A 20,809-nucleotide genomic window follows, 5' to 3' on the forward strand; every position below is an offset into this window, starting at 1 on the left:
TCTCAAAGTTCTCTGCCGCCAACACAATGTATCGAAAACCAGTGGCAACATTGCCTCTAATGTGCTGAGTTTCAAGCAGCTACCAACAAGAAACCCCTGGTTTGGTGAGAAATGTCGGTAGACAAATGCAGCCAAACAACAGGCACGCAAAGCGGCGCTACATAAAAGGACGAGAGCTGCTCATAGGCTCTATGACAAGAAGAGGCGAGAGGAACAACGGTGACGAACGAACGACGAACCAAATTCCGCTGTCAGGCAGGATGATCCATTCAACATAGACGACGAAAGCCAACAATCCCGTCCTCGCGACTTAGACGAGGTAAAGATTGCCATATCAAAGCTGAAGTCTAATAAAGCCGCTGGATCGGATGGCTTGAATGCCGAGCTCTTTACACCAACTTATCTGTAAGATATGGTCGGAAGAAAGCATGCCCGATGAATTTAACCTCAGTATTGTTTGCCCGATCCTGAAAAAAGGAGACCCTCTAAACTGCACCAACTATAGAGGAATCAGTTTACTCAAGATCGCCTATAAAATTTTCTCTGCCCTAATATGTGAAAGTCTAAAGCCCATCGTCAAAAACCTGATAGGTCTTTATCAATGTGGTTTTAGACCAGGAAAGTCCACAGGTGATCAAATATTCACATTATGGCAGATCCTGATGGAAAAAACTCAAAACACCAAATCGACACCCACCATCCTCGATTTCAAGGCCACATATGACAGCATCTACAAGGATGAGCTGTATAGACCCATGTCTAGTTTTGGCATCCCTGCCAAACTCGTCCGTTTGTGCAGGATGCCCATGAAGAATTCAGGCTGCTTTATAAAGGTTGGAAACAACTTAACAGAACCTTTCGATTTCAAAAAAGGTTCTAGACAAGGTGATGCGTTGTCATGTGATTTTTTTTAACATCGTACTTGAAAGAATAGAGCAGAGCTCACACGTCAACACTAGAGGCACTATCTTTTAAAAGTCTGTCCAACTACCAGCATATGCTGATGACATTGACATATTCGGAAGGCTCCGCTGTAAACGCAGAAAACAACACCAGCGGTAAAATCAAAAGCAGAATAACTCTTGCTAACCGCTGTTACTTCGGACTAAGAAAGCAATTGATTGGTAAAGTCCTCTCTCGAGGGACCAAAGTGTCGCTAGATAAGACCCTTATCATCCCCGTCCTGCTATACGGTGCAAAAGCATGGACTATGACAAAAGTGGATATAAGCACCTTTGGTCGGTTCGAGAGAAAAGTTCTTCGTGTGATCTACGGTGCATGATTTTGCACATTTTCCATAAATAGCAAGGCCATAATCAATAAAGACAAAAACATGAATGTTTTCTACAAATATGCAAGAGTTTGTTTTTGTTCAGGTAGATTTTAGCGCCGGATTGGAGGCACCAAGAATTTATACGTTCAAGTATATACTTAAAAGAGATTTCTGTGCCGTAAGTGATCTTTGAATTTTTAAAGAATGTAAAGATCGTCTGCGTAAAATGTGGGGTCAATATTTTTAGATTGCAAATATGTATTGTTGTGGGCTATAATAAAGATTGCAACTGATAGTGACGATCTTTGGTGAATACCGTTATTCAGGCTGTAGATATCTGAAAAAGTGTTATTAACTTTAAATCTGAGATTACGATTTGATAAGAAGGATTTGACAAAATTGAATATCTTTGCCTCTAAGATAACCTTTTATAATACAACTTTTCATTTTCTCCAATTTCAAAAAGTAGAGGATTAAAAATAACCTCTTCAAAAATATTAATGTATTAATTAAGTAGAATGTCCCTTTTGTTTCATAGGTCAATATTCAAAAGCTTTAGAGTTCACACAAATAATTTAAAAATACAACACAAGTTAAAAACTATGTTTAAAGCTTTTATTTTTCTATCATCACATCAAATTCAAAAAAAAAATATGTAAATCACGCTTTTCAGTTTCTCTTTTCTTTAAAATTGTTGAAATGTTTTTTATTTCTCCAGTAATCTAAAATTAAATTCAAAAGAAAAATCTTCTTCCAACTTACTGCTCTGAGGTTAAGGCATCAGATTTATGAATGCAAACTTTTTTTTTCTAACCAAGTTTATGTAGGCTATACGCACATGAGTTCAGTACCATGGCATAAAGTATATTCAAGGATATAACGAAGGTACAGTTCTTTAATTCTTTTAATGAAAAGGATTCAAATATGAATCTTTGAAAAGATTTATAATTCTGTACAATTTAATACTCGTATGCACAACGTTTTCTCGTACTTTATACGAAGTATGTGAATCACTTGAGACAACATTTTAATTATGTTAATTTTAGATAAATGTATGATTTTGAATAATTTTTATCTTTCATTTAAGTGTTGAATTGAATTTTTTGTAGTATAAGAGTTTGAAAAGGTTCAACGGCGTCATAATTACATTTTTAAGTGGCTTCTTGTTTTTAAAGGATATTATTTTAAAGAAAATATTTAGAAAATAGAAGAATTAGCGAAAAAATGTGCCAGAACCGTATATTTTATTTTATGAAATGGCTTGCATTAAATTATTTAAAATTTTAGACAACTTAGTTAAAATATTTAACTTTATGGACATCTTATTATTTTTCAACATTTTACTAAAGATGAAAGCTTCATGGCTGAATTACAAACACGCTTCAGCTTCGGCTTCACCTGACGTCTACGAGTTCAGTCATAGGAATTTAATGCATGCTATCACAATGGATTCGTTTGACAATCGTAAGTAAAAGAACGTAATGTAACGTAATATGACTCCAAACGGAAGCTCTAGTTAAATTATCTGAACATTTGCTTTGTCTGACATCTCAACAGCTGTAAAAAATATCAACAAACAAAATATTTGCTCTTTGGGGGGTTGAATTGATAGAAATGTTATTCAAAGCGACCTCGAAGCAGGCCCACCGTAACGCAGACGAAGCCGAAGCTGAAGCGTGTTTGTGATTCAGCCATTAAATGGCTACTTTAAAAATGTCGTAATTTGCTAAATCCCTATGACTTCTAAGCTTCTGACATTTCTTATTTACAGGTTCGTTCTCGGGATCTAGGTTTGTTCGTGTTAATTAACTGTCAAACCTAAGACGTGTTCATATACACATTATTTCATAAAAGGGAATCTTAAAAGTCAGAAAAATACTTACAATATGGGAATATTTAAAAAAATGTATCATTGGTATAATGATTTGTTCTTCAAAATCGCCACTGACTGCAATAGAGTTAATTTGGTTCTCCATAAATACTCGTTGAAAAATTTGAATAAATCAATTTTCATTTCAAAAACTTGTCCACTATCAACAAACTCAAAATGATTTTTCAAGTACTCTCAAATGAACATAAAACAAGTTTTATGAAAAGGAAATATTACTATGAGGGTTGCACGCATTGAACATTGCACGTTACATAAAAATACCCCACGCTAGACGAGACTTGATGTCAAATTTCAATATGCAAATATATACATAATTTGTTAGCATGTTTAAATGCACCCGCGAATCTGGCACTCAATCATAATGACACTTGAAATACAATGCTAAGGTATTATTTGTCCATCATAAAAAAAAAATCAAAAATACAACCCGTTTGCGTTTAGGTTTTTAGCGCAATCAAAATTGCATTACCTATATAACCCTTTATTGTGAATATACGTACATTTGTTTAATACAAACTTTGGTTGTTTTTATATCAATTTTATAAAAATGGGGATGGTGCATTATTAAAAAAGTGATGAATGTTTTGCAACGGTCTTGAATCTGGATATGCTTGCTTACCTATGAAGAAAAGAGGGCTGATAAATTTATAGATAGGTACAGTAATTTTTGGTAAGTTTTGTTTTGCCCACAGCCCTTTGTCGGGTGCTTTGAAAACGCAACATTTTTTTTTTGAAACATATAATATAAAATATGTTTGTTTATCAAGTTCGAAAGGGGTGGTAATTTTATGGGAGTAATAGGAAAATACTTTTTGAAGAGCCCTCTTGAACTAACTTAAGGGTTTTTCTCGTCTAATTTTTTGCTGTCGGTGAATTCTTTCTACACCTGCCCGAAACTTCACTTTATTTGAGTGAAAATAACGGATAAATACTATTTAACTTGTATGCTTTTCATGCTTTAATGCCTAACACTCAAACTTAATTTATACAAATAAGTATTGTCTGCGAGGGTAAATCCTGTATTTTAATTCAGCATTCATCGTTATACAATTTTAACTTTAGAATGAACATGCCTAACATTTTAAACATCTTTTTAAAAAAGGTTAAGATGAATTCTGATTCTGAGTTTTTGACATTTGAAACTACAGATGGATCTGTTCCCCCAGTTTGTACTTGTTTTTTATTCACGATTTATTACTGATTAGGCGTGTTCAGATTTAAAGTTTTAAATTAAGAGATCTGTTCCGAGAAGAAAGGTTTGTTTGCTTTTTTACTTTTATTTAGCATCTGAACACTTTTAAACTGTAATCGTAAAATAGCAAACAAACCTAATTTCAGGGAACGGATCTTTTAATTTGAAGTGTCAGAATCAGAAGTCATCTGAATTTGAAAATACTTAAAGTTAAAGTAGACAGTTTATGATTTTAATTTTATTTAACTTAAAAAAGACAGTAAAAGCGTTACAAAATCTTTTTCGTTCGCTTTTCAAGTTGTACCTACTCCAAAGTTATGTACTTACCCTAAACAATTTTAATCCAAAGCTGTGAAAAACTTTGCAAAATTCACCTTTCAGAAATAAAACAAATTGTTTACATTCTCTAAAACAATTAACACTTTTGTTTAATTTATATCCTTACATTTTTAATTTCAACATACAAATTTGTTTCTTTTAATTGCTTCCAACAATATTACATTTTGTTTTAGATTGTTTGTTTTTTTGGTAATAACTGTATAGATAATACTTAATATTATTAGTTTATTGTTTTATAACTGATGCTGTTGAAATAAGAAGTCATCATCCTTTTTATTCTGCGGCATTCAATTTCTACATAATTTTTGTGCGTCCCTTGAAACATTGCATTGCTTTTTCCTTATTCCGAGAGAGTTCCATTCTGTTATCGACTTAAAAAGTTTAAATTATCCTTTTAAAAGGTATAACTTTTTAAGAATTTATTATTTTCTTCATAAGATTGATGTTCAATAGGGGAGCTGTAAAGATACATTAGAAAAGAAAATATGCAAAGAATTGAATGCGAAAGAGAGAAAGAGCAACACAAAACCAACACCTAAACAAATAAACCTGCATATTAAAATATTTAAATTTAAAAAACCATTTGCTGATTTGTTTCTATCCTCCTGAATCCTTCACAAAATACCCGCATAATTTTTTATGAACTGGTGCGGTTTCACATGAATTGTATTTTCCTTTCGAAAATGGTTTAAAGTGCTTTGTTGATATTTCAGAGAGTCTGTGTTATAATTTATACTCTTACCTGAGAAAAATACGCCGGAAGTACACATCTTTGATCATCGATCCGCGAACATTGAACTCTTTCAATTAAATCAAACATATCCTTTGTTGCTGCGCCACGCATGTGTTCTGGAGTTCCGGTGGCTTGAATTCTATAAAAAGAAATAAAACATGTTAAACTTGGTTTTCGTAAAAATTGCACAAAATTTTAAACAACAAATTGTTATGAATTTTTCTAATTACTCTGCAGTTTCTAACCTAATCTGTTATTTGTGTCATTCATTAATTAGTAAACTACTTTATCTCTTTTATTTAAAACAAAGTATCTGAACACGACCAAAAAGTAGTGACAGCTCGTAGAATGAAAAAGCAAAACAAACAAACCTAAATCTAGGAAACACATCTTTTAATATAAACTGTCAGAATCTCAGAAGTCATATAGATTTAGTAAATTAAATTAAAGTTAAAGGAGCCAATTTGTGACTTTAGCTTAAGTAAAATGTAAAGATATTGAAAGATGGTGTAAGTCATATAGAATATTGGGTTAAGTATGATTTCGGATATTAAAAAGTCCTTTAATTTTAAAACAAATGTTTAACTGACATTAAGTTAGAATAACTCTGTTGACACTGAACGTACTCAATGGGAATATTTTAATTCCTTGACTTGACTTAAAGAATGCTAAATGTTTCGCTTAAGAATTTTTGTGTTCAAGTAGAGCGTTGGTAAAAATGTGTTGTAGGAAATTAATCATTAGGTTTTCATTGCATTGTCATGGGGGGCGGAGTTCAATATGTTTGAATGGTGATTTATTAAATATAATGTATGTTCAGCGCACATGGGATCCCGTGGGAATCACTTTGATATGTTTGGTAGATAACATCATAAACACAAAATTGGTTTAAGTATGGTTTCTGCTTCATAAATTTTGTGTCAGTATTATGTTTGATTAGTGTATATTTAGGTAATGGACATCACCAAAACCATGTTTTTAAAAAACGTAAAACAAAATAATAAATAAATCATCTGTAATCGAGCAACTAGCCTATGAAGACAGTGTTATACCTGTATTCATAATTGGAACTCTTTAGCTCTTAATACGAGTAGTTTAAAAGTGACAAAAAAGTGAATTGTTTTTATGAATGGGAGTGAGATAAAATCATTAAATATCAAAACGAGTTAGCTCACATAAGTACAATGTGAACACTGACTTAAGATGAACTCACAATACCTGTACTGAGTGTGCTTGATCTGTCAGCTGTCAAATAAACTGTCATCAGAAACTATATTGCTGATTTAAAAACCTTATTTACATATAAATTCAATACAGAATCCAAACTTAAAACTAAATAAGAACGCAATTAATTCCAACCGAATTCTTTTTGTCACTTAAAAACCGAAAGTGGGGTTACAAAAACACAAAGTCACAATACATAACTATTTCCGGTGATTTACATAATTTGAAGTACAATTTAACACCAAATGATTTGACTTAAAGCCACATAAGTACATAATACATGTTAAATTTTTGTTTTTTGCCACAAAAATTCATAAAAGAAAACAAATCCTCTGTGGAACAAAAAGGCGTTTCCATTAACAAACCCCATACTTCCCACACCATTTAAATACAGACTACAAAAAAGAAAATGTTATCCTTTTCTTAGACACTCCGCATCTTAAGCTTCATAACCCATGTAATTGCTTGAGTTTCCCTCTGTAAAGTTTTAGAATATAAGAAAACCGACCTTTATGGTTCGTATAATGAACCTTTAACCTTTATGTTCATTCAATTGCAAAAGTAAAGTTTTTATTTTTTTATTTTTCTGGTGATATAAAAGAGATTTTTTACAATTTCTTTCACATAAAGAAAGAAGGAATTTCGATGGTATTTATAGAGAAAATGTATCTAAAAGGTTATTTCTATATTTAAAATTATTCGATTAAGTGAGAAGACTTTATTCCCATAGATTTGGCTGGTATTTCTTTGGAATTATTGCATCAATGAAATTGGTTTTCTGTTTTTCTGATTAAATGAAATAAAATTGAGAATATGTTTTTGATGTATAAACAAATGTCACTGTTTAAAAGTAATTAATTTTTCTTTTATACCAAAAACAGTATATGAAGTTCTACAGAACTTGAAACTAACACAAACTTAAACTGACATCAAAAGTTGAATTGACATTGAAACAGGGATGAAATCGAAAGCAACTGAAATGTCAAAAATTCTGTGTGTCAATGCACATTTTGACAGCAATCGTCTTTATCCAGTCAACTGGCCTATTAAATTACTTGATCAATGTAAAGCTAAGTTCCCTCTAATTAACAGATCTGTAGGTAAAAATTTGCTTATCCTTTGTTTTTTTCAAACGACAACTTTGTGACTTGTTAAATGTCAGATCTAGAGGCATCTGACAATCTGACAGTTTTTTGACATTTACACAAAATCATATCAGCAGAGTGAAATATAAAACTGACTCACTATGCATTCTCACCCAACAATCAAATTAGCTTCCCATTTATTTGTATTCTTTTTAAATTGTGCGATAGAAAATTCTCGACAAATCAAATCATTCAAATTGTATTCTCAGATTTATGACAGCAAAAGTGACATCTGAGATGTTACAAATATAAACTGGCCAATTAAATTACTAAAACATTTCTAAGCTAAGGCTGAATACAGGCGGTTGTCAGATCTGACATTAAAATTTGTGCATTTACAATTTAGTTTGACACTATTAAAAGAAACGTCATTGGCAGTCTTTTTTAGACGTTTTAAACTGACAATTTTGTTTGGGTGGTTCAAGGCTTTTTACAGTTGTTACTGACAGATTCTTAATAGTTATACTACAAAATAATTATGTATCTATAAATAAAATTAGGACGAAATCAACCAACCCTATGAATAGACAAGTATGTGCCTTTTGACAGTATAATGACAGCTATTGTCAGAGCACTGACCGAACTGAAAATCTCAAAAGATTTTAAGATTTGACCACCGTCTTTTATTTTTTATTACAATAATTAAATGTCCGAAAATATAATTTTGAATTAATTTTAGGTTCTTTAACTAGAGCACTAAAATCTTCCTCTTGTAATTGGGAGGCTAACAGATTTCAGTATATAAGAGCCTAAAATTCATTCTAATTTTAACTCAATCATCTTTATTTTATAATTGAAGTGTCAATATCAGCACTTGATTTACATGAGTACCTACCTAATTCCAATATCAAATATTTATTATTCTTTTTTGAAATATAAAACCAAATTCATGGACAAAAATACACAAAACTCCTCAAAATGTCATAAGCATCTGAATTCCTCAAATAGGTACATAATATGTGGGTTGGGTAAACAAATATCTGTTCTATATCTACTTGACAATAATTACACTTCAAAACTTCAAGGATATCAAATTATCTTATGTATACATAAAACATCGATATACGAGAAACATAGAAACAGATAAAGGAGCCTACTTATAAACCTACGAACGAATATTCTCTCATATAAGCGAAGGATAAAGATTGAATTTACCTTCAAATACTATTAACGTAAAGTAATGTTCATAGACTAAGAGTTTCAATTGCATTTAATTGACCATTAAGGACGAAGACGAAGATGATGACGACGACGACGACTATGAAGACGACCGACGACGACGCACTGATGGTAAAACAATATTAAGTGCCCATAATATAATATGCTTGATTGATTTTGCATTAACTGGAATGTGTTCTATGAATGTCATTAAAATAAAATTAGATTACAATGATTGGAATTGATAATTAATGACATAACAAAAACAAGTTCAATTCTAAGTTGATGTCCCACAGGCTATTACACAAATATTTACCAGGTCTGCGGGCGGGCGTGAGAAAATTATTTACTCGAGTTTGGAGAAAATCAATAAAATTTGTTAAAAGGAAACAGAACTGTTTGAAACTGTCAATCATCAGCTGTCAAAAACTGAAAGGGTTGTTGAGTTTTGATCAGAAAGAATGACATTGGATAAATACTCTTCCAGACAATGGAACCTTTTTGAAGATTAAAAAAAAAACAACACCTTTACCCCTGATTGTGTATGGTGTTGACAAATTACGAGTTAGAACAAACAAGCATGCAAAACACAAAGTTTAATCTTAATGTTTCTAATTTGAGAAAAGTTAATTGGCATTTAACCAAAAAAGCAAAGCGCAATTTGTTGCCTTGTCTGGTTTTTAAGCTGCAACATAAAGAAAAACAAGGACATTATTCCCAAACCTATGATCTCCTGGAATTAACAACATCTTCCATCAAAAAATACCAACCCACAAATCTGAGTAATTTGAGTCGATAATTAAATTAAACACCCAACATTCGCATCGCACTACATACCCGACCGTCGGCAGCGGTGGTTGTGGTGATGATCCTTGACTGGTGGTTTTGACAATACCGCTTGACTGCCATTGTTCAGCTTCAGCTTGGATGCCTCCTCCGATGGCATTGGTGGTAGAGTGTTGTTGATTTTCCTGTTGCTCAATCGGATGCAAAGGTGACGATGATGTAGATTTATTACCAGCATTATCCTTGTCGCTGGAATACACTTTATCGCTCTGGATAATTTGCTCCACCTTTTTATTTTTTGACATTTTCACAGGCTATTGACTTTTTTCATTATACAGTAAATTAGATTTTTTCTGATTATTTTTTTTCCTTTTTTTCGACCTTTTGTATGAATTAATGAAAGTTTAACACAATTTGACTCCCTTAAAATTTTGAGACTGTGATTAAAAAGTATGAGGGGTTCTTATGTTGCAAAAAGCCGTCTCCACCATACGACTCAGCAGCGTCAGCAAACAAACAGGCAAAGTAACTTGTACAATAATCTGAAAGGAAAATAATTTCGAGTTTATTTTTTAATTTGATTTTTTGGAGGTTTTAAAAGGTTTTATTTTGTAAAGAGAAATATATATCACAGCTTGGAAAGATATAAAATATTTCTGTTTGTCGTTTTCGTGATGAGGCTGGAAATTGTATTTCTACATTTCTTTAAGTTTTCTATCTAAATTAATGTTTATTTGTTCACTTCAAAATTTAGCTTCTCAATTACGCTTAAAAGAATTTCTCTGGATATTATATTTTTCGTCCACTTTAACTTAATTTTTTTGTTTTTCAAATTGATATATAAGTAAACAACACTATAGAATTATTATCCTAAAGGCTAAAATAAAACTCATCAACAACAACAGCATCGCAAACCAAACCTATAATTTGTGCTTGGTAATGGGCTACCTACCTACCACCCAACAGAAGCCTTAACTCTCACGAAACGTCATTACAATTTATAAACGCCCCTAATGATCATCCATCACTTTTTGTGCACCAGACGGACAAACTTGTGCACCTTCTTCGTCAAGATGAAAATAACCATCATCAAAATAACACGAAAAAGAAAACATTAAATCTCCTTGAATTCCTTCATTCCATAAGCCAAGTTGTGTGGTAGTTTTGTGGACGGAGGACGGAGAGCGATGACGATGACGAACTTCACCCAGGACTCAAAGCAGTAGTAGCGGGTGTTTTTTTTTTAAAGAGGTATAGAACTTTAAGTTGGCAGAACTATTTTAACTGGCAGTCATTTTGACAGCTGTCAAGTGATTTATTTTAAGTTTGGTTTGACGTTTCCATATGTAAAAATTGTCGCCTTATCAACACTCCACCTATCGCATGAATTTTGTTTATCGAAGAAACTAAATTTTGGTTGAATGAATAAGTCTATAAACAAAGCTGACGTATTTGGAGTGATGTTGAAGTTGGACACCGTTAAATCTTCAAAAACTGACAGTTTGGTGTGTTTTATGAGTTTTTCGAATAATTTTTCCGTACTTCCTTAAAAAGGATTTTGGCGGGAACGTTAGAGTCAATGGTGACCGCTTAAGAGCCATGATTTCTGACTTTTTCGTTTATTAAACAAAGATTATGTGCAGAAGCTGTCAAAAAGTTATAGAAAACAGGTCCTCCAGATTAGACTACGACTAAACCAGCCCTGGAGGTCATATTTCAGAAATCTTATATACATTTGTATGCCAAAAGATTGTCTTTCTAATAGATCAAATTTCTTGTCAATTTTAAAAATCGATTCAATGTTCCGAACCTCCTAAAAAAGAAACACCCTTTACGACCGACGATGACGAACTTCACCCAGGACTCTGAGTAGTGGTATAATGACCCAAGTCAAAGGCTAAAGGCAAAACCATCATAACCAAAAAATAAAATTAAAATAAAAAAGAAAATAAAGGAATTGAAGATGCAGTTTCTCTGCTGATGAATCTAAAAACCAACAAGAACAAGAAGAGAAAAAACAACAATGCAAACTAGAAGTAGAAGTCAAAGTGGAAGCACAAGAGATGCTATCGGCGGCGTGGCAGTGGATGGCGTCGTCGTCATCGTGGAGCAGAGTTCGTTCGTGAAGTATATGGAGCTAGGTTCTGGGAAAGGCAAACCAAAGTGGCAGCAAAGTGATGTTGCCAATCGATGACTTAATCTCTAATCCAACTTTACATAATCCCCATCTCAAAAAGGATTGCTGTTTTTTGTTTATGTTGTTATTTAACTCGTAGGTATATCTTAAGAAGTTGGCAAAAGTTCTTAATTGTAAAATAACAATAACAGCGTTTTAATTGAAGTTTAATTTATTTCCTGATGATGCCCTTTTTTTCAGGTTTCGGCTTGAGTTTTCAATTAGCGGGTTGTGTTAATAATGTTTAAAATGTCTGCCAATTAAGTTTTTTTTTTAGATAATTTTCAAACAGGCTTTGGAAGACTAAACAATGAAAAGTTTGTCATCTGATTTTTGAGGAATTGGCCAAGAGTGCTGGTGAAAGGTGCGAATAAAAATTGCAAAATCAATTTATTTAAAACTGTTCAACAGACAGCTTAATTTTGTGAAAGTCTTCAACTTTTAAAGAGTATTCTCAAATGACTTTTGCAGAAACTGTATGGAGAGGAAGAGGAGGTTCCTTACCTTCTCTGTACATGCCCTGCTCTAGCTTAAAAACGCAAGAGTTACTTTAGACATTGAATTTCTTGATTTTAAGTCTGGGATTTCAAATTTGTAAGTTACCAAGGTAATGATTTTGTAATCCATTCATATATGACCGCAGTCAATTGATAGCAAGAATTCATTCATTGATTTGCATTCTTTAGAATATTAGTGATTGAAGATTAGTGAGAACCATTCTCAAATTGATTTACATTAATGCAATCTTTAGGTTGAACTATTTATAGATTTCATTCAAACACTATCGCATTCTTAAATAAGCCTGCTATAGTAATGCTACAGGCACATTTTCACGTCAAAATGAATCTTAGGTAATTTAAGTAGTTTTCTAAAGTCAAAAAATTGCAAGAAAGAATAAATGAAATCCTTTTGTGGTCTTAAAACGATGTTCTAATTCTCTTTGCCTATCTCTGCTATTATTTTTAACCGTTCTTTGTCTTTCGGAATATTTCTGGACGAATGGAAATCATCTTTCTTGATTCTAATTTTTAAATCGGGCTCTAAAAACAACGTTGAAAACTATAGGGGACTTTGTAAGTTATCTGCCATTCCCAAACTTTTAGAAAGTTAATATAAAATTTGATTTTCTTGCGAAGGAACATGTAGTGCCCAACATGGATTTATTTCTGGAAGATCGACCATTACTAATTAAGCTTGTTTTTCTTCTTTCGTGGTTGAATCTATTAAAACCCAAAGCCAAGTTGTATAACAAAATATATTGCTTCGCAAGCTTAAAGTATTTCGCATACACTCAAGTCTACTTCAGTGGATCGGCTCATTCCTAATTGGTAGAGTCCAAGAAGTAAAAATAGACGAATATACTTCAAGGCCTATTCGATGTATTTCAGGTGTCCCTCAAGGAAGTCATCGTGGTCCTTTGCTGTTTATAATATTTATCGATGATATTGTCAAACATATAAATTTTAGCCAATGTTTATTATATGCTGATGATCTCAAACTATTTTTGAAAGTAACAAGTGACTACGACTGCAATAAACTTCAAATGGTTTTAGATAACTTATACCCTTGGTGTAAGTCAAACAGCCGAAACCTTAATGTTAAAAAATGCTTTGTTATTTCTATCTTAAAGAAACATTTTATTTACGAGTTTCCTTATTCTCTAGGAGAGAGCCACCTTCAAAGAACTTTTAAAGTTAAAGATCTAGGGGTTACTTTCGATCCGAATTTTGCTTTTGTTCCACATGTTGATGCCATCATCTTCGCCAAAGCTTACTCAATGTTAGGACTTATAAAAAGAAATACAACTGATTTCTTCGACCCCTACACTTACATACCCTACTAAACATACTACTTTAGTGAGATATATTTTGGAATATGCTGATGTCATCTGGAACCCTCACCAAAAACTATTCTCCGATAGAATTCAAAAGATCCAAAATCGTTTTACAAGGCGTGTTTTTTATAAAATGCAATGGAATTTCTGTCCAAACTCTTCAAGGTGTGCAGATGCTCAAATCTCGAAGAACTATTCATGATATAATTTTTGTGCGTGATATTATGTGCTACCATATTAAATGCCCTACCTTACTGGCTTTAATTTGTATTTATGCTCCAACAAGACCGTTGAGGGAAAGACACCTTCTTTTTCAACTTAGATATAGAACAAACTACGGAATGAATGGAACAATTACAAGGTCAGTTAGGGAGTTCAACGAATTAAATGGACATCTTGATCTTTCATTTTCCAGAATAAAATTCAAAAATGATTTATTGTACTTATTTATAAGAATGTAATTTTATTATTGTTTAATGTTAACTTTATTTATCTAAATAATTCTAAAATAATCTGTAGAGCTTGTTACTCGTAGGTGAAATAAATGATTAATTATTGAAAAAATGCATTTTTTTCCAAGCCTGCTAGTTATGCTACAAAACCCAATGCATTTTTAAATCGTTTGGTATTTAAATTTCAAAGTAAGTTTAGGGGTCGTTTTGTAAGTGGAATGTTAAAATAGATCTTTTGAATACTTGAAAAACATTTTTCTGAACAACAAAGAAAAAAAATCTATTTTGTATATTAAAGTATTGATAAAGAACTTATGTGAGGACTTTTTTATTAAATGAAAAATTAAACGTTTCAAGAATTCTATCGGCAATATTATTGACTTTCTTCAAAACTAGTTTAAAGAAAAATATTTTGTAAGCAATTTTGAATATTTCATAAATTTGATTTAAACTTCAATACAAATATTTCTGTTTAAACACTTGACAATTGACATCTAAATGAATGTTTTTATAAAACTTCCAACTCAAAAAACTTTTAGAACTAATTTTACAGAATAAAAATAATATGTGTTTTAGAGTTTTAAATTTGTCATAAATTCGATTTAAATATCAATTTTTATTTTTCTAACATCGAAAACTCAAAAACTTTTTTAAACTTATTTTACAGAATAACAATAATATGGGTGTTAGAATTTTGAGTTTATCATGAATTTGGTTTAAATGTCAATTTTTATTTTTCTAACATCGACATTTTTTAAATTAGTTTTGAAATAACTTAATTACCTACATATATGTATGTCTAGAAGACTAACATTCTTAGGCAAACGAGTATATTTATATTATATATTCAAAAATTCAACCTTTAAAGTTTTATTTTCTGAAAATTAGCTTCAACATTTTTAAACAACTTACTATCAAAAGTTTAGCATTTTATCAGTTAGTAATTTTGTAATTATTAATCCGTTTAATATCTATTCCAAAATGTTAGTACTTTTTTTTCCTTCATATAAAACAGTTAAATTTCGTAAAAAGACTGAAACAAATAAACCAGAATCTATGGCACGGACCTATTGACTTTAAAAGCCAAGAACTCAGAAGTAGGTTTTCCAACATTTTAACTACTGATTATAGTATTTTTTAAATAAGCTGTTAAAAAATATAATACAATCCAAAAAAATATAGTATTTTTCGAAAAGAAAAAATCGCTAACTTATTTTCGATGCATACATTATTTTTTATTAAATCTACATTTGTTTGTATTTCTTGCATCATTTAACAATTGTTTGTTAGCAAGGAAAGTTTCGTAGGCCTTATTTCATCCCAAACATTGTAACCAAAAGCTCATTTTCAATTAATGAAAAACTCGCACGGTTTCTTGAAAAAATTCTTTCTGTAAACGACAAAGCGGCAGGAATGGAGAGTAGGAATGAAATGAGGTAAATTGTTTTCGGTATTTTGAAAAATATGCAGCCATTTTTGTTCTGTAGTTCTGTCGGTGATTCCTTAGCTCTTTCAAATATTTCATTGATTATTTTTATTTCACAATAAAGCTCGTCCATCTTGATTTTCATTTTTTCTTGTAAGTTAAGAACTTGTAATGCCATCTCGAAGTCATCAAAAGAAAACTCTTGTTTCAAATTGAATTTTTGGATTTTGTATAAGCAGTATTTAAAATTAAACCATTTATTAAGGTATTCCAAACATTTATCGAAGAATAATATAAAATTCTCTTTGATTTTATCATTTCTTTTGGAGATTTAGCTTCTACTTCTAAAGATCGCAACAGTTTTTTGGTTTCATTACCAAAGAAACAAACATAAATTTCTCATTACTGTCAATTTTTGACACTGTGAAAAAAAGAGTTAGGAGTGTTCAGATTCATGCATCATGATTAAATTAAACCTTAAGGTGCAATCAAAATGGAAGACATGTTCGCTTTTCATCCAACCCATTGAAATATAGTATTTTTGCGTATAATATAATTCTTCAACAGTATATTGTATGCAAATGCAAAATATAGTAAAATACTATATATTATAGTACGGTTGGGAAGCCGACTCAGAAGTCATATATATTTAGTTAATAATATAAAAATATGTTTAAGAATTATAACTTGTGCTAAAATGGAAGTACTTACTAATTAACTTAAAAGGCTTCTTTAATTTTAAAAAGTATAAGTCCTGTTCTGTTAAAACTTCACATACAATTCTTATTGGTAAAAAATTCATATGAAGACATTGATACAAACTAAATTTTAACTAATTGTATATCCTTTATTTTTTGAAAAATCGAACATTCAGGAAGTTCGTATTTAAAATATAAAACATTTAAAATAATAATAAATGAAACACCCACTCGAATAAGGAAATTCGAATCAATCAGTAAGATGTAAGATATTTTCCCAATTTTTCAAAAATCGCCAAAAAGATGACAGAAATTCTTTTAGTATTTTAATTTAAGAGTATATTTAAATAATTTTTTCAAGAAATAAACTAAAACTATTGCATATTTCAATCAATTATATGCCTTTTAGTTTTCCGATGCACCCTGTATTCATTTTTCGTCTTGAATACTAAACACGATTCTAAAGTGATGCTGGGAATGTGATTAAGTACCCTTTTTAAATAATTCTTTTTATAGAAAAACACTTAGTAACTTGAACTTAACATCAGGTTATAAAATAAGATTATAACTAAATTATTTATCAATTCTTAGGATGGAAGTAAATTAAAAATCCACCGAAATAGTTTAAAAACATAATTGCTAAAGAATTCTTCTTACCAACATCCAGACATAAACTTCTCGATTTTTTCTTTTTTTCAAGCAGTACAATAAAATCTAATAGTTAAACATTTTCTGTATTGTTTATAGAAATATTATCTTATTATTTATATTATTGATTATTCCATTTTATTGTTAATTAAACTTTCACAAAATTTTATCTGAACTTAGAACGCAATTGATATCTTTTGAGATAAAATAATACAAGATTTCCGAAGCACTGAACAATTTGTTCTGATGATAAAAATGAAGTGCGCAAGATTGTAAAATATTCATTGACAGACATTAATTTTATGTACGTAGGTATTTATTTTTTAATTTTTCACTAAAAACAATACAAAATTTGTTAATAAAACTCACCTCAAACAACACTTTTATTTGATTGTCATTTTGTTTTTTAATATTCACAATATTTCTATGAAAAAAAAGAAACAAAAATATTGTACACTGTAAATTTTTTTACGGAATTTTTGTTGTGTTTTCACGGAGAACAATACACAACAAACGAAAAGGACCTTTGCCACTGTGGAAACATTGATTTCCTCAAAAGTCCCTTGGCCAAAGAGAATAGTTAAGCTTCTATTTTTGTTCCACAAGGGGCATATAAAATCACTCAACACTTTTTACAATATTGTTAAATGTTTATGCGCGGAAAACAGAAAATTTTGTTCCGAGTCGTCCGAGAGTAGATGAAGAAGAGACTATACTATTAGCTCAAGAGAAAGCGGAGAGAAAATTGGTTTCAGGAGTTCAACCACCAAAGTTGAGGTATCCTTTGGCTTTTATTGTTTGGTGTCCTTTGTGAAGTTGGAGCATTATTTATTAAGAAATTAGAATTTAGTGCTTATTGCCGAACAAGCAAGAAATGAACAAAACAATATGTGGAGCGCAATAATAAGGATAAATAATGGTCATCCTTTTAATCGAATGATTCGCATTTGGGAGCAGCATTGAATTATTAAACCTATGTTGAAACTTGCTGGACAATAAAAAGAAGTAAAATAAAAGAAATATTATGTTATTTAAAATGTCCGAATTTTTCTTTCGGCGGAATTTTGAAACTCTAATACCAGTTCTTGTAAATTGAAAATTTTTGCCGGCTGAAATTTGAATTCCGGAAATCAATACATTTTTGTTAATTTCCATTTTTTCCTAATTGGACGTATTCAGAGAAATGTCATTAATATTAGACTGCATTGTTTAAAAGGAAAAACGAAAAACATTTAGATTGAAATTTCACCTATTCAAAAACATATTTTGATTTCTTAACCGTTGATTTAAGAGAGCCTTACAAAATGATTGCTATATCACCAATTCTGAGTCGAACTGATACCAGCCCAAGATTTATCAGCAAATTTAACCTGATTATGACATAATCTCATTTTAGTTTTAAGGTGTATTTTAAATGCAATTGGTGTTTAGTTTGAAGTTCAATAAATTTTGTTGTTCCTTCCTTTAAAAAAATAAACTGATAACTGATCAGTAACATTTCTGTCTTGATCCAAATCTTCTTTTTTCAATACTATTTATTTCTTTTAGGACAAATTCTTAATCGGACTGGATTTCACTTAAAAAAAAGAGTTTATTTTAATTTATGACTTGATTTAGCAAAAAATACTTAATTACTCCATAATTTATCTTCTTGAACGAGATTGAGTTTTGTCAGTTTTTCGGGTTGGGGTCAAAATACTGTACTCGCTTATCATATTTTTATGCTGTGGGTGATAATACTGTATTTAAAATACTGTATCTCAAAATAATGTATTTCAAAATATTGTATGTACAAAATACAAAATAAAAAAGCGCGCACTTTTTTACATTATCAAAACTATTTTCGATACTTCCCTCGAACAATAACATCGTCAAAAAGTAAAATTACAGAATTACGACCCAGCCCATCACAAATTATCTTTCGGTTGGTCTATTTCCTCAACTAAGCCTCCAAAAAAGATGCGGTTTTCATTATGATACAGATTATCGACCCACCTATCAATTTCACCAGACTAATTGATCTGTCAAAACTTCCAGTATTATACAGCATTTTGAGATACATTATTTTAAATTCACAGTATTTTGAAATACAGAATTCTAACAATACAGTATCGTACAATATCATACAGAATTTTGACCATACAGTATTTTAAAAAACAGCATTTTGACCCGCTATTCTCTTTATTATGCCTTAAAACAGTGTGATACACGATCGTTTGAAAGTTGTTGATGTACATTAGTCTTGAAGTCTTAAACACTGTAATGATTGAGAAAGACAGTTTGTGGTAAAGCATTCCACATTCGTGTAGTACGGCAAAGGAACGAATCTCTGTACTTGATGGTACGAGTGGGTTTGAGGGTATACTGATGAGCATTTATGGAGGCGCAAGTATTACGATTGAATTGCTTGAGGAGAGAAATGCAACTGGCTATTTATCAAGAGAATAATGCGTTAAAATAACGGTAAAGAAGGATGAGACAAATTACGACGGATTTCAAGTAATGTAAACGAATTATTAATAATTTCATCACCAAACAATTCGAATGATGTACGTTCAATTACGTTCGAAAAACTTAGAAAAGAAAAACTTCTTGAATTCCCTGAAGAAACGCAAATATCCAGCCCCATATTCGGTGACATCGCGTATTTGATTCTTCCACTCTAGGACAGAGCCCTGAGGCACACCAGCATTTTCTTTGGTGTTTTTTAGACTTAAGCCCAATATTACTCATATTGAATGGTCTGACAATTTATATACGAATTACTCTTTATCTTGTCGTTCAAAGTTTTTTGGTGAATGTTCGAATTTGTTTTTAATTAAATATGAAAATTGATTCAGCTTAAACTAAAAAAATAAAAATTTCTAAAATTCTAGTGGAGGCCTAACACTATTTCGGGTGAAACTCATAATGTAATAAGAGTGGAGGTTTTCAACTTGCTCCTCTCTTCTGTCTTTTAAATTTCCTTCTAATTAGATCTTGACAGAAGTAAAAATAAAAAAAAAACATGGATGTAGGGAATAATTAGTGTCAGAACTTGATATTTTGTATCCAATTTCAAAAATAAGACGTTGAGAAGAAAATAATTAAATAAATGACATGTGTGGAAAAGGTACATATCGAAGACCTTACAATTTTTCTCATTTCCAAGTTACTTAGAAATGAGGAAAATTTCAATTTTCCTGTAAAAAGCTCTGCTTTAAGTTTCTGTTCAGTTTTTATCTTTCATTATGTTTTCTTGTTGGGAAACACGAAACCTATCCTACTCTTGTTAAAATTGGCTGCAATCCAAAACCGAATCCTCAGAGAGGTGTTCAAAAAACACATACAAATAAATGTAAAAAAATATGAATTGAAATCGGTGGACGATGGCGGGATTTACTGCAAAATAATCCTTACCCTCAACAATGGATAATGAGAGTCACTATACACAATGGTTTTGCAAAAATCAACCTTGCCTTCTTTCTCCAAAGGGATTTCGGGTTAGTTTTTCTACCTTCTTCTTGGATATATACAACGTTGTCCGTGTCAGTTCAGGATTTTTTCAAAGGATAAAAAGGTATCCCGAATTTGGACAGGAGAGTGCAGGGACTTTTAATTGGTGCTGTGGCGCGGCAGCGATCACGATAGACTATAGGCGGTAGAAATACGAGTAATCCTTTGTAAAAGTATTCATTAAAATATTAAAGATACCTAAATTGAAAATATTTTATTTATCTGTGAACACACAAAACTTTGTATCTATGTATATAGATCTGTGCAAAATACTGCTCTTGAGATAGTGTAAGGTATATCCTAAAATTGCGAGGCTTGTGCAACCCGCACATCAGAAAT

General features: G+C 31.2%; 1 protein-coding gene across 1 annotated transcript; it reads right to left on the reverse strand.

Moving 5' to 3' along the window:
- Positions 1-4,749: 4,749 nt before the first annotated feature.
- On the reverse strand, positions 4,750-17,534 carry LOC129950905 (uncharacterized). Its single transcript, XM_056062844.1, has 4 exons — positions 17,345-17,534; positions 9,793-10,283; positions 5,438-5,567; positions 4,750-5,153 (listed from the first exon to the last, which is right to left on the reverse strand). Exons 2-4 carry the CDS (start codon positions 10,044-10,046, stop codon positions 5,142-5,144), a joined length of 396 nt encoding a protein of 131 aa, XP_055918819.1. The 5' UTR covers positions 10,047-10,283; positions 17,345-17,534; the 3' UTR covers positions 4,750-5,141.
- Positions 17,535-20,809: the final 3,275 nt, after the last annotated feature.

The sequence above is a fragment of the Eupeodes corollae genome, chromosome 3, assembly GCF_945859685.1.
Source record: "Eupeodes corollae chromosome 3, idEupCoro1.1, whole genome shotgun sequence".
Lineage (NCBI taxonomy): Eukaryota > Metazoa > Arthropoda > Insecta > Diptera > Syrphidae > Eupeodes > Eupeodes corollae.